Here is a 15,603-nt window from a genome sequence, read left to right as displayed (position 1 = left end):
TTATTTATCATCAGTTAGGGAGTGTGATTGGGATTTATGAATCATAAGCTTTGCTTGTCTTCCTTGTTGATAGATGGATATTATTCCCTGAAGAAATGGGCATTTACTTCTAAGAATTCAAGTTTGCTAAGCCTGACTTAAATTAGGAAGATTTATAGAAAGTTAACTTAAAGAAAAACAAACATACAAACAATGCCAACACAAACCACCACCAAAAATAAATCCAACAAAATTATTTAAAAATCAACACTTTGCACTTTGTTCTTACAAACAATTCTAAAACATCTATTAAACAGGTTTTAAGAGTGTGTTGGAAGGTAAAAGTAAAAATAATGAAATTCTTCAGTATTTAATTAAAACGTAAAGAGAATTCTAGTGCGTTAAGCTAGTGATTGGAAATGGCCTACACTCTTAATACACAATTTACCTCGATTTATAACCTTGGAAAGTCATTTAGTTTCTTTCTCAATTTCCTTATCTATCTTATTCTAATCTCATTTGAAGTCAGGGAAAAATCAATACGGACACAAACAGAAGCCATATAGTTATTTGAACTAAAGCTGGCTAACGAGTAAGCAATTTTTTGTACTAAACTTTTAGTAGTGAGTTGTATCTAATAGCTTTTAATCACATATGTTAACATATTTTATGAAAAATTTTGCAAAATTAATACTGCCAGTTCTACCATCACTTTCTTTTTCCTAATTTCCTTTGGTCCTATTCAAGTTCTGTTCTGACTTTCTATCTCCTAATATCACCAGAGTCATAGCATAGCATAGCTATAGAGTTTTGACTAGAGAACAGTAAGTTCACAGCACATGCACATGCACACACATACACACACACACACTCACACTCACACACAGTCCATTACTGCTGGAAAAACAACCAAAAAGAAGGATGTAGAGAACCATTTTTCCCCATTGCCACAGCTAATGAACATTGACGTATTAATTACACAAAAATGGCAAATCCTCTTTTCTAAAGCTAAAATAGAAAATTTAAATCAACAAGAACATTTAAAAAATTTTAATCTTTCAGGTAATTTAAAGTCAATTATGAGTGGTTTCTTAATAAATAAATGTGCTTATAAACTGTCATAATTCTCTACAAATAAATCCCGGAGATGATAATTCCTATTTGAAAAGGAGGAGATCATTATTTATCTTACAAGAATTCTTTGCTTTAGAAAATGACTTGTAGGAGTTACTGTGTAGATAACTTGTTTGAGAAACTTAAAATAAAATTCAGTTTGCATATGACTTTTCAGAAACATATTTCATAAGGTCTTCAGTTGCTTTTTAGATGCAAACTTACAGAAGACGAATGAAGCAAGAGCTGAAAATACCACAATTGGTTTTGGAAAAAAGTACTGCAAACACAAGCACAATGACTGCTCAAGCCTCTCTGGAGGCCTGTCTAGACTACACAGGCTGAGAATTTATGCGGAAAGAGCAAATTTAGGCAACAGCTGAAATTTTAAATTCTGAACATGCCCTGTGTTGAGAAATGGCAGAAACACTGGTCACTATCTGGACAGTTGGGTTCAAGCCATTGTATTCTTCTGCCCTCTGCCCTTCCTTCAGAATAGATGAGTGTTGTGAATGCAAGTAGATATGCAGTATTTGTCTAAGAAACCAAGATAGTGTATAATGATACCTTAAAAAATACTTGGAACATAGATGACCTAATATTTTTGTGACTAGAGATATTATTGAAATTGAGACTATGTTGCTAAATTTATTAAGCATTTATTTGTGCTCCCTAAGGAAAAATACCTAGACTTACTCAGAGAAATTCAGTGTAATATTTTGTGAGATGGCCATGCAATGCAATAAATTTGATTAGGATAGTTCAAGCCAAGTTCACTGGGAAAAGGGCAGTGAAGAGGTGAAACTTATTTTTGTCAAAGAAAGAAGTCCAAGTCATAGATTCTAAATATATTGTTAAAAATCAATGGGTCATGTGAATGAAACTTTATTTTTAGAATGTTGAAATATCTGAAAATTAAAAAAAAGCACTCTGGAGAAAGAGATTTTTGTAACAATGTTCTTTTGGTAATGTCCTAAAGTATATTTTTTAGTAATGCTTATAACAGGAAATAAAACTTGATGGAAAATCAGGCAGTTTAGGTTATATTCATTTGCTCTAACTTTTATGGACATTAAAATCTATAATAAAAGCTCTACTACTGAAAGCTTTAGATATGAAATATTATCTACTATCTTTATAAAAGAAAGATAAAAATTTTAAGGAGAAACTTGTCTCCCTAAATAGCACGTTCATTTTAGGTTTATTGAAAGTAGACGTCTTCCAAAATACTGTTCTTATTAACTTAGACCTATAACCAATTGGAATTTAAAACTAATTCACTTTTATTCTCTTGATCTGGTAGCTCAAGATAGCTATTTAAAATGCAACATTTAATTAAAAAGGAAAGTTGACAGTCTATATGAATATTTTCAAAAATAAACGAGTTGGTTTCTCTCAATTTTTCTGATACATAAGCTCTTTATTGGGAATAGCTTATGCAACTTGGAGAACCTTTATTAACCCTTTCATTGTAGCTATGAACTTATTTCAGCACATAAATTATGCTGAATGGCTACACTGAATAACTAATTTATTTAACAAAGGCAATGGTTTTAAAAGTGTAATCTATATAATCTTTGGTGCCACACTTTCTTTTCTTTTTTTCCTTTCTGAAGTTTTTGACAAAGTGAATTTAAAAATTTTAGGCCACTTCCTGGGTTTGGTTTTTTGTAAAGATGGCTGATGGGCTATAGTTCACCCTCGTTACAAACATTTCTAGACATTCCTTTAATTCCTATAACGTATCTTCTTTGTCATTTTCAAATCCTGCTGTAATACCTGACTGAACTTCCACGCAATTAGAAAGGTACTGTAACAACAAATCATTTCCAGATAAAATGAGAAAAACCAATGAAACTGCAACCTTACAGGGAGTAGTTTACCTGCTGGGGACATACAGAAAATTTTATATTCTCATATAATTTACTTTGCTCATAGAGTTGCAAAACAGTCAGCTCTCCATCATTCATATCACAAAAGGTAACCCTAAACATACTTGACACTCATCACTGCTTATAAAAATTCATACCTGCTTCCACATACAGTTGCTATGGCTTTGAAGCAGCCAGATGCAAGTTGGTAGGAACCTGTGTAGCATCGGTCAATTGCCCAATTAAAAAGATTTATTTGGTCAGGATTAAGTTCCAGTAGCAAGACAACAACTTCGCAGCCAAGTTGATGAACCTGAATACATGGAGCAAATCAATATTATTTGTATTTGACGAAAGAATGTTCTAGAGAAAGACACAGATAAAGCTTAGTCAATATAAACTAGGTAAAATGAAAGGAAGACTGAGCTTTCATCTTGGTTAATTTATATGTCATATATTCTTCAAGAGAGTATAATGTCGCAACTGAAAACTGAAATGGATACATCAAATTTGATCATGTAAGTCTGTTACATAGTGTCCACCTATTCTCAATTTTTATCTCTGAAAAGGGGTAGCCGGGCGCAGTGGCTCATGCCCGTAATCCCAGCACTTTGGGAAGCCGAGGTGGGTAGATTACCGAGTTCGAGACCAGCCTGGCCAACATGGTGTAACCCCATCTCTACTAAAAATAGAAAAAATTTGCCGGGCGTGGTGGTATGTACCTGTAGTCCCAGCTACTGAGGAGGCTGAGGAAGAAGAATCACTTGAACCTGGGGGGCGGAAGTTGCAGTGAGCTGAGATCGTGCCATTGCACTCCAGCCTGGGTGACAGAGTGAGACTAGGTCTCCAAAAAAAAAAAAAAAAAAAAAGGCGGGGGGTGGGGGGGACGAAGACTTTATTGGCAATTTTTTTGTGCATTTAAAATATGTCTGAAAAATACATGTATTTGGTTTAAAAAATCCAATATACAAAAGGATATCCTCTATGTATTAGCTCAGAGTATTGTGGGGGGATCATTTGATCATTTGATGTTACCACTGTGCATGCAGGGTGGCCACTCACCTAAAGATTTTGATGCCGGTAGGAATAGTGATAATTATAGTGGCAGATGTGAAGTATGCTTGTGTATCAATGTCTATTCCTACTACAAAGTCTCTTAAGGAAAAAAATCAGAGGAAATATGACCATGAGGATTGGTTACTAAATATATTGTGTGAAGCTTAGCAGCCTATCTTTCAAAAAGAAATACAGTCTCAATAGACTCTTCTTAAAGTTTTTTTAATTAAAAAATCATACTAGATAGCATTAATAGGATGCTGAATCGATGATTCCTGAAGCTACTCTCAAATACTAGATGGTCAGTGAATATGCACATTTGTCCAGGAGAAGGCTGGTGCCTAGAGGCTACATGTTACTTTCTCCTCAGAAAGTAACATTCTGGCCAGAAGTGGTGGCTCATACCTGTAATTCCAGCACTTTGAGAGGCCAAGACAGGCGCATCACTTGAGGTCAGGAGTTTGAGACCAGCCTGGCCAATGTGGTGGAACCCTGTCTCTATTAAAAATACAAAATCAGCTGGACGTGGTGGTGTACGCCTGTAATTCCAGCTACTGGGGAGGCTGAGGCACAAGAATTGCTTGAACTTGGGAGGCGGAGGTTGCAGTGAGCTGAGATGGTGCCACTGCACTCCAGCCTGGGCAAAGGAGTGAGGTTCTGTCTCAAAAAAAAAAAAAAAACCAAAAAAACCCAACTAATATTCTGGTGCCTCCTCCTAAAGTTGTTCACTCTTCTTGCCAGTTGGAACCAGGTTGAAAAGGCAAGATTCTGGCTTCTTCATTTTTTTTACTTACAGGGTTTGGGCCTAGGTGGGAGTGATATTCTAACTGGATGGTCAAACATCTTCCACCTAGTTCCCCCCAACTGGCTTTAAGTAATTCGCAGCAGATAAAAGCTGATGATATTATTGCAAATGACTTAAAATAACATTTCATTAAAAAGTTAGACTTGAGAGAAGAATCAAGCTTTTACTGTGCTTTAGAAAGTTATATTGAGGTATAAAATACACAGAAATCATATATAATTCCTATGTATATGATGAGTTATTTTAACACCCTCCTATGATCACCACCAGGTCAAAAACCAGAATATTACCAGCACCACTGAACCCTCCCCTGGGCACTCTCTTAAACACCAGCCTGTCTTTCCTCCCCAGGAGAAACCACTATCCTGACTTCTAGCACTACTGGTTAGTATGGGCAGTTTTTCAGGTCTATATAAATGGAATTATAGGTATATAATTTTGTCTCCTGTGGCTTTAATTTGCATTTCCCTCATGCTATAGACTGAATGTTTGTAACTTCCCAACCCTCAATTCACATTTAAATTTTAACCCCCAAGGTGGTGGTATTTGGAGGTGGGGCCTTTAGGAGGTGATTAGGTCATGAGGTGGGGAGCCCCTGTGAATGAAATTAGTGCCCTTATAAAAAAGACCCCAGAGAGTTCCCTTGTCCCTTATGTTAAGTGAGGACACAGCAAAGAGACTGCTGCCTATGAACCAGGAAGGAGGCCCTCACCAGACATAAATTTGCCAGCACCTTAACCTTGGACCTCTTGGCGTCCAAAACTGTGAGAAATAAATTTCTGTTGTTGATAAGCCACTAGTCTATGATATTTTGTTATAGCTGCCTGAATGGACTAAGACACATGATTATTAATGAGTTTGAGAATCTTTTCTTATGTTCACTGGTCAGTTAGGTAACCTCTTCTGTGAACTGTTTAAGTTTCTTGCTCATTTTTCTATTGAGTCTGTATTTATCTTATTTATTTGTAGGAGTCCTTTATATATTCTAGATAAGAAGCCTCTGCTGATTGTGCATTACAGACATCTCTCACTTTATGGCTAGCCTGTTCATGCTCTTAATGGTGTCTTTTGGTGAATAAAAGTTATTAGTTCTTCCTTAGGGTTAGTAATTTTTGCATTCTGCTCAAGAAATCTTACTGTAACCCCAGGGATGAAGATATTCTGGATTATTTTCTAGAGACTATTATTTTAGCTGTTACATTTAGATATGCAATCCACCTGCAATGAACTTTTGTAAAGTGTGAGGAAAGGGTCAAATTTCTTTTTCTTTCTTTCATTTAGTAAGGCTATCCAACTGACCCCAAATTACTTATTGGAAAAAACCATTTTTCTCATTGCTCTGCAGTGCCATCTTTGAAATAAACCATGTGTGCATATACATAATACATCGTAATTTTCTGGCCTTCCTATTCTACTCCATTGGTATATATATACTTATTCTTGGCCAATAGTTTGGTGTTTTAATGACGATACATTTATAATAAGTATTGATTTCTGCTAAAGTGAATCCTCTCACTTTGATTATATTGTTCAAAATCATCTTAGCTATTTCTGGTCCTTTGCATAGATAGATAGATAGATAGATAGATAGATAGATAGATAGATAGATAGATTTTTTTTTTAAAGGAACTTCCAGTTGTCACAAATATCCTGCTCAGATTTTGACTAGAATTGCATTGTCTCCATATTGCATTGTCCTCCATTCTGGAGGAGAATGACTTCTTTACAATAGTGAATCTTCCAGTTCAATAGCATGGTATATTTTTCCATTTATTAGATGTTTAATTTTTCTCATTAATGCCTTACATATTTCTATGTATGAGGCTTTGCACATTTTTGTTAGGTTTATTCCTAAGTATTTAATGTTAATTCCTAATTTTAAAATGCCATTATAAGTGGCATAATTAAAATTTTATTTTTCCAGCTCCTTATTGTTGCTGTACTGAAATATAATTGATTTTTAATTTTGACCTTTCATATGGCAACCATGCTAAATTCACTGACTAATTCCAACACTTTGTCTAAAGACTTGTTGGAATTTCCTTCACACACAATTGTGTCACCTGTGAACAATGAGTTTTACTTATGTTTTATTATTCTTTATAATCTCTTCTTTCCTACTGCATTGGCTAGGATCTCCAGTATGATGTTGATAGAGGTGGTGACAGTAAGCTTCCTTGGCCATTTTAATCTCAGAGAGAATACTTTCAAATTCACTATTAAATATGATGTTTGCATATTTTATATTAAATATGGTGTTTACATGGTGTTTTGTTTCAAGGTGCCTTTTGTCAAACTAAGGATGTTCTTTTCTATTTGTAGTTTTGCCAGGAGTTTTTCTCTTGAATAAATGAAGAAGTTTATCAAATGCTTTTCTTGCATCTGAGATCATGTTTTTGAGATTCTGTGAATATAGTTAATATATGAATGAACTGACAGACATTTGAATATTAACCAACCTTACAGTGCTTGAATAAACCCAATTTGACCATGGTAAATCATTTTTTTCTATATCACTAAATTCAATTTTCTAATATTTTATTTAAAGTTTTGTATCTATGTATTAGAGACAATCTCATGAATGAGACTGCCTTTTAATTTTCTTTCTTGCTACAACCTTTTCTTGTTTTATTATCAAGGTTATTCTGGTTTCACAAAATGTACTGGGACGTATTTCCTTTTCATCTGTTTTCTCTTTAAAAATTTGCATTGAATCCATGCAATTTGTTCTTTAAATGCTCAGTAGAATTCATTAGTAAAGCCATCTGGTTTTATAGTTTTCTTTTTTTTAACACTTTAAAGAAAGTCACTCCCTCTTTCTTGATTGAACTTGCCATGGATTTGTGAATTTTTTTAGTATTGTAACAAATTCAACTTTTGGTTTAATGATCACTACCATTAATTTGTTTCTCTTTCATTAATTTCTACTCTTATTTCTATTATTTCCTTCATAGTACTGTTTTTGAGTTTGATATTCTATTCTTTTTCTAACTTCTTGTGATGGATGCTTAGGTCATGGATAATCAGCCTTTTCTCTCTTTAATATGAGGGTCTTCAAAAAGTTCATGGAAAACGTATATTATGAAAAAATTATGCATGGATTAAATTTTCTTTTTGCACCAAAATAAACTTGTGCTAACTTGTCATAACATGTTTGAACAGAATTTAGTTTGAGGCACTAAGAAGGAGAAGACATCAGTTTGAAAACAGCCCCTATCAGAGTAACATGAATTCTGCTGAAATTGAAGCAAGTACAAACATCAAATTTATAGTGAAGCTTGGGTGGAAGAATAGGGAAATCATTGCTGCTTTACAAAAAATGTATAGGGGCAATTCTCCCAAAGAAATTAGCAGTTTACAAATAGATAACCTGTTTCAAGATGGTGATGAAGATGAAGCCCCCAGTGGTAGACCATCCATACCAATTTGTGAGGAAAAAATTCATTTAGTTTGTGCCCTAATTAAAGAGGACTGATGATTAACAGCAGACACAATAACCAACACCACAGACATCTCAACTGTCCATCTTATACAATCCTGACTGAAAAATTAAACTTTAGCAAATGTTCCATGTGATGGGCACTAAAACTCATCAGCAGTAGACAAGCAGAGCTTTCAATGACAATTTTCAACAAATGGGATTAAGATTCTATAGATCTTCAAAGAATTGTAACAGGAGATGGAACATGGCTTTACCAGTGCTATCCTAAAAACAGCGCAATAAAAACAACGGCTACCAAGAGATGGAAGTGGTCCAGTCAAAGCAAAAGTGGACTAGTCAAGAGCAAAAGTCATGGCAACAGATTTTTGGGGTGCTCAAGGAAAGTCACTTGTTGACTTTCCGGAAGGCTAAAGAACAATGACATCTGCTATTATAAAAGTGTTTTGAGAAAGTTAGCCAAAGCTTTAGCAGAAAAATATCTCGGAGAACTATACCAGAAAGTCCTTTTTCACCATAACAATGCTCCTGCTCATTCTTCTCATCAAATGAGGGCAATTTTGCAAGAGATTTGATGGGAAACCATTAGGCATCCATCTTACAGTCCTGACTTGGCTCCTTCTGACTTCTTTTGGTTTCCTAATCTTAAAAAAATCTTTAAAAGCCACCCAATTTTCTTCAGTTAATAATGTAGAGAAGGTGGCGCTGATGTGGTTAAGTTTCTAGGACTTAGTTCTGGGATGGATTCTTTAGGCATGGATTAAGCAAAGACTTCGAAAAATGTCTTGACCTTGATGGAGATAACGTTAATAAATAAAGTATATATTTTTAAAATTTTTATCTTTTAATTCTATTCTTCCACAAAACTTTTTGAAGTCCCCTTGTATATGCGTTTAAGGCCATGCATTTCATTCTAAGAAAGGCTTTACTTACAGCCCACAAGTTTAGTATATAGTACTTTCATTATTCTTCAGTTAAAAATATTTTCCAGTTTCCATAGTAATTTATTCTTCAACTCATTGGTTACCAGGAAGTATTTTTTAAAATTATCTTTTTGTTATCGAATTGAATACCAACTTAATGCTACTCTGATTAGAGAACATAGTCTATCATTTCACTAATGTGACCTTTGTTGAGATTTGCTTTATGACCCAGCTTATAGGCAATTTTGATAAATGTTACTGTCTTTTTTATCTTGATGTATCATAGTGTAAAGTGAACAACACATAAATCTATATTTGTATGGCTGATGTGTGAAGAGGCTGTATTGTGAACAACGCTTATACATCTCAGTAACTCAACTGAGGCGGAACACAGAAGACATTTAAAACCAATGTATTTTTGCCTATACTTACTCGTAAATCTTGACAAGCCAGAATGTTGTCAAGCCATTTATATAGGTAGCCATCCGGGGAAAGGCCCACATTGTCGAAGACAGGGCCACAGCACAGTACTGCTGACATTGCCTGGTGATAAAAACACAAGACATGGAAGTGAAACTTGGAATGATCTGATGGTATCCAACTGACTTTATAAAACATAACTGTCAGACTTACAAATGATAAGGACCCTCTAAAGACACTTATTTCCCCAAGATTTTTAAAGCATTCTTTAGTAGATTTACTAAAAAATATCGGATTCCAAATTTGGCTTTCATAAGAATTAAAAACCCATAAGTTTACCTTTGTGGGCTTTTAATTTTATCATTATAACAACTCTTTATGACCACAGTAAGTATTCAAAACCAAAAAACCATTTTGCAATATTTAAAATAAGCTTTCCTTCAATGTTTCAAGTGAATTCTGCTTATAAGATAAATATAGCTTTTCAAATTTTGCTTTTAGGACAAATATTGGACTAATGTATTGAACTGAGACAGTATAAAATATATGAAAAATATGAAAGTAAATAATCATAATCCTTAATCAAAGGTAAATAAAATGAAAAATATAAATTTAGTACCTCTAAAGGGGTGGGTGGAGGGATAAATCAAGGGAAAGTAGAAGAGGGTATCTTGAACAACTTTGTAATTGGCAGGTCCAACTGACTATCAGGGCCATAGTTTAAATTAGCTCCACTGAGGTGAAGGAAACCTGAGAGTCAGTAACTTATGTTCTGTATGACAGAGCTGATATACAGTTAGTTTTCTGAAGGAAATTGGACTGTAAAGGAGTCATGCTTCTGAAGGCTTTGAATAGTCCTAGTTGGGGGAAAATTTATTTCTGGCAGTCTTCTAGGACAAAAGGACATTAAAAAGGGAATGCTGCTCTGGGTAGATTTTGAACTTGGGGTGATGTCAATTTTTTTCTTTTTAGGTTGATAGTTAATTGACAAGGCAGCTATATAATGAGTAAATGAGCAAAAATATATGGTTCCCATACAGGAGAAATATGAGAAGAAAATGGGAGCTTAGAAAAGCTATGCATGTGTGTGTCCATGTGATTTTTTTGTACGTGCGCTTAGATTTTATTCTATTATATCGTATTATTTAAGTTTATTTTTAAGGCATGGTTATTAGTTTCATGAGAGAGACCATCCATCTGACAAAAGTCATTCGTGAGTACAATGTCACCTACTTTTAATGCACAATACTGGTATCTTGTAATCTGATGATTTCTGTCACTGTAACGATCCAGAGGAGTGAACATAATGCTGAAGGGTCCTGCCCACTGGCTGAATAAGATGAAAAGATGGTGCCTCAGGCTTTGCTGGGGGAAGAGAAATCTTCGGTGGTGAACTACGGAGAAAAACACACTCAGAGGTTACAAGACTGGAAATACTCTATATGGCCGTTATGTATATTTCTTACATTTTGAGGAAAGGAACCACTTGATTTTTTAACTACGATTTTCTTTAGGCAATGAAGCATGCACTTAAAAAGTCAAGCCATGTTTTCTTTTCTAAGTGTTCGCTCTTCCCGTCCTCACGCTGCAGTCAGCAGCACCTTGACTCAGAGTGGGAAAGAAAGATCAAAAATAGGACCTGCAGGGATTTTTTTCTAATCAATACCTGGGAAAACTGCAACACTTTCCACTCAGCTGCTGCTTACATATTAAATATTTTTTGACTGCTGCCCATCTTTAAGAGAACTCGGAAACAGCATAGACTGTCTATTTCAAACTCACATAGGCACTTCACTTTAACTGAAGAAGCAAACTCAAATCTTAATTTAGGGTCACTGAAGCTGAGAAGGATTGGTAAGGAGGCTACTAACATCAAAATGGTGAAAAGCAGAAACATTAGTTGACAAGGGACTTTTTGTAATAATACCAAAAACTTTTAATTATAATAATTTTTTATAGCAAACTAACCAGCTATTTTATTTTCTATGTTCTATTAGAATGAATATGTTTCATACCCATTTGCTCTGTGAAAGAAAATTTTCTCCATAATGTAATATTTAATCAAATGTAAAACATATTAAGCTTTATATACATTTAATGTGTTGGTAGGATAGAGTCAGAGAGAAGAAATATTGCTGAAATTACCTGTTCACAAATTAGTATAGAGACAATGTGAAAAAAAATGAAGCCTGTGTGAATGTTCCCTCTGAATTACTTCCTTCCTATGGAAATCACATCAGTTCATTTTCAGATGGAAACCAAACAAAGAATAGAAATGACACACACAAAGCCAGATTTAATACTTATCATTCCCTTTCCAACTCTGTGCTGAGTAATGACAATCTGTTCTCATATATATGTCCTAGTATCTCAAAGTAAATAATCCCATCCCAGACCTGCATAAAGGCCAGTAGGGTTAAAGAGGAAAGCATGGTAATAAAGAACACAAATGGGCTTCCAAGCATGAATGGTAATTTCTTGTAATGGATCACTGTACCTGGAACACACTGAATCAAGTTGGCGACCATTGCACTAAAATGCGCCCGGATATCTTTAAGAATTTCAACTTCTTTGTCATTTTCAGCTTCTAGGAGCATGCGGGTCAAGTCCACGTATTCTAAGAACAAAGCTCCCAGGGCTAAAGTATCCCGCTCTAAGGCTCCATTTGTGCTGGAATAAAGGAAAATTAAATTTTTAGATGATCAGTCTTTATGTCACACTAATACAGGCTTCATGAAAACTAAGATTCACTGTCACAACTCATACACTAAAGTTGTTCCTAACCTATATGCAGTGTAAAGAAAATATGAAAAAAGAAAAAGCGAGCTTTTTGGATTTTTCTAAGTTAAGGGTATTATATTTAAAAACAAAAGAAAAGAGAGAGACAGAAAGAAAGACAAAAAGATCAGTGTGGTGAGAAGAGAGCAACTCGGTAGAATTCTGACCCTACCTGTCACTTATTACACCAGCATCAGCCAGAAGTTCGAAAATTCGAAGTAGCTGTAGCCTTAACAAGTCTCGCCGTTCTCGGCGTTTCTTGTTCTGTGTAGAAAAAGGTAGTATCACTTACAGACGTGGGCAAAACAATATTAACTTTGCTTTAGAAAATGGTATTAAGAAGAGGCATAATCTAGTCATTTTCAATTTTCTAAGCATAACAGTCAGCATCTATTTTGCTTTCTTCCTAATCCTCAGAGGAAATGCTTGCTATCTACAGGCTGTAAGAGAAGCACATCATAAGTGGGTCAGTAAATGTTAGGTGGAAATGTTGAGAAACAACAAGGCCTCATTTCCCAGCTGCTCTCAGTGTCTGCTGAAAGGCGGAAGCATCTGAAACCAATGAAAGGGGCAGGGGACATGAAGTAATCCCAGTTCCGGTCATGGAAGTAACACTGTTCTTATTCACACTGCTGAATTTCCGTTATTTCTTTATTTTTACATTTTATTTATGTATTTATTTTTGAGATAGGATCTCACCGTGTCACCCAGGCTGGAGTGCAGTGGTGTGATCTTGGCTCACTGTAACCTTGAACTCCTGGGCTCAAGTGATCCTTCTGCCGCAGCCTCTCGAGTAGCTAGGACTATAGGCGTGCACTACCACACCCGGCTACTCGAGTAGCTGGGACTACAGACACGCATTACCACACTCGGCTAATTTTAAACATTTTTGTAGACCTAGGTCTTGCAGCCTGGTCTCAAACTCTTAACCTCAAGTCATCCTTCCACACTGGCCTCCCAAAGTGCTGGGATTACAGGCATGAGCTACTGCACCTGACCTAATTTCTGCTATTTCTTGTATCATTGCTACTATATGAGAAAGTTTCTTTTCTCTTTCTTTTTTTTGAGACAGAGTCTTGCTCTGTCACCCAGGCTGGAGTACAGTGGCGTGATCTCGGCTCACTGCAACCTCCACCTCCCAGGTTCAAGCGATTCTCCTGCCTCAGCCTCCTGAGTAGCTGGGACTACAGGTGCGTGCCACCAAGCCCAGCTAATTTTTGTATTTTTAGTTGAGATGGGGTTTCACCATGTTGGCCAGGATAGTCTTGATCTCTTGACCTGGTGATCCGCCCGCCTCGGCCTCCCAAAGTGCTGGGATTACAGGCGTGAGCCACCATGCCCGGCCCTTTTCTAGTCTTTTTATTATTTTTATCCGGGTGCAAAAACTTTTCAGAATTGACTTCAGGGAAGGTGATGCTGGGGAAAATGCCTCATATGCCAGATGAGACAAATTACATTCTTGGCCATTCAACTACTTGTAAAAAAAACAAGCAAACACACAAAAACCCAAAATTCAATTTTAATTCAAATCTCCTGCAAAAGAATGTAATAGTTGACATACATGAGTATTTTAAGTTGTTTTGCATTTATATGTTTAGGACATAAAATCTATAGAACCATTTTATACTAATTACTTAATGAAAACTGAAAAATAATAAAAACAACAAAAGTTAAAATATCAAGAGTCATTGTTAACAGCTGTTAGGTGTTTGTATTCTTTAGAGGAAACCACTGGGTTTGATTTAAATTCAGATGATTGTCCAAAAAACCAAGCCTTAATTATTTAAATTCAAATTCTTACCTCTGGTCTTCTTTCCAGAGCTTCTTTCATTAATGGATGAAGTTCTTCTACCAGTTCTCTACGGACAAAAATGTCAATTTTGAAATTCACTGTTTTTGACACCAAACTTGTCACTAAATACTCTATATCCATTCGATCCCAAATCACTTGCTGTTTGCACTTTGCTTCTAACACTACAATCTCCCTGACCTCTCCATTTCCCAATCGTGTGCTAGGCTGGAAACAGGTATTGTCCATACTTTGTATTAGTCGTCTTAATTCCAGTGCTATGCATATAATTTTGGCTCAGTAACTATTTATTGACTTGATTTTGATTTAATGTTCCAGAGATCTCTATGGCAAAAACAAACAAACCCTATGTGAACAATTAAACAAACAATATTTTCCAAGTATTTTCTAAATTCAAGTACTTTACTACAAGCTATGGAGCTGTAGATAAATAAAATTGAGCCCCTGCACACAAGAAATTTTCAGTCTAATTAGTGGAAAAGAGATGGGTGCGATTAACCCAGCGCTGCATTTGGGATCTGTGCTCAGGAGACTGACCTCTAGTTGACTTTAAAACAAAGCCTTTTTTGGATTTCAGAGCTAAATTCCTTTATTTCCACTATATAATAAATAAAAAATTCTGTATGGCAAGTACTAAAATTGTGAGATTCTCATCAAAACCTTTTCTTTTATATAGTAAAAATATAAATCTTGATCACAATATATGTCTTTGTCCTGATTATCTCCAGTTCTCAACATTATACTTTCTAATCTAATTAGTTCTCTTCTTCAAGAAATAACTTCTGAATCGCTAGGTCAAAAAAACAGACAAAAAGATAAGATGTAGCTTGTTGTCAGACTAGTATGTAGGTATTTTGTCTACAGTATGCCCAGGTTTGAAAACCTTGTACTTTCTGGTAGGACATTTTGTTCTATTAAACATCACCAGCCAGGAAAATCCAAAGATGGGAGTAAACTCTATGCCATTCCATACTGAGAGACAGAAAGCCTGGGTTCGAGTCCTGATTTCTCCAATGCAGACATTAGCATTTCTTCATCGAAGAAATGGGAATAACATCGATAGTCTCCTTCACTTTACAGTGGCCATTTAACAAATATTTACATTGTGAATATTTACATTTAATATGTCCTCTCAATAAATTTATGAGATGGATTCTATAATTATACTAACATTTAAAAAACTAGACAGATACACTTATTTATGTTTATTTACTATGCCAATTTTACAGTGGAGAAAACAGAAGCCCAGAGACATTAAGTTTTCTAGACTCACGAGGCTAGTTGGTTACATAATCTTACCTGTCTCTAGGAATATTTAGAGGTCCATATATGCAAAACAATCTTAGATTATTCGGGAAAGAATGTTGGGTAATTTCAGGGATTGTTATTGTTATCTCCTTGTATTTCTT

General features: G+C 35.3%; 1 protein-coding gene across 4 annotated transcripts in view; it reads right to left on the bottom strand.

The window, feature by feature from the left end:
• Nucleotides 1-15,603, bottom strand: part of FRY (FRY microtubule binding protein) — a 267,764-nt gene that overhangs the window by 100,249 nt on the left and 151,912 nt on the right. For all 4 annotated transcript variants that reach the window (XM_028837192.2, XM_028837194.2, XM_077974167.1 and 1 more), the window contains exons 24-29: nucleotides 14,186-14,243; nucleotides 12,557-12,648; nucleotides 12,104-12,276; nucleotides 10,840-11,000; nucleotides 9,619-9,729; nucleotides 3,122-3,276 (exon numbers count right to left, since the gene is read on the bottom strand). In XM_028837192.2, the coding sequence (XP_028693025.1) occupies nucleotides 3,122-3,276; nucleotides 9,619-9,729; nucleotides 10,840-11,000; nucleotides 12,104-12,276; nucleotides 12,557-12,648; nucleotides 14,186-14,243 (750 nt within the window). The remainder of the gene's footprint in view (nucleotides 1-3,121; nucleotides 3,277-9,618; nucleotides 9,730-10,839; nucleotides 11,001-12,103; nucleotides 12,277-12,556; nucleotides 12,649-14,185; nucleotides 14,244-15,603) is intronic.

This window comes from Macaca mulatta, chromosome 17 (assembly GCF_049350105.2).
Source record: "Macaca mulatta isolate MMU2019108-1 chromosome 17, T2T-MMU8v2.0, whole genome shotgun sequence".
Lineage (NCBI taxonomy): Eukaryota > Metazoa > Chordata > Mammalia > Primates > Cercopithecidae > Macaca > Macaca mulatta.
Note: the sequence above shows the minus strand (reverse complement) of the source record. Positions and strands in the feature narration are given on the sequence as shown.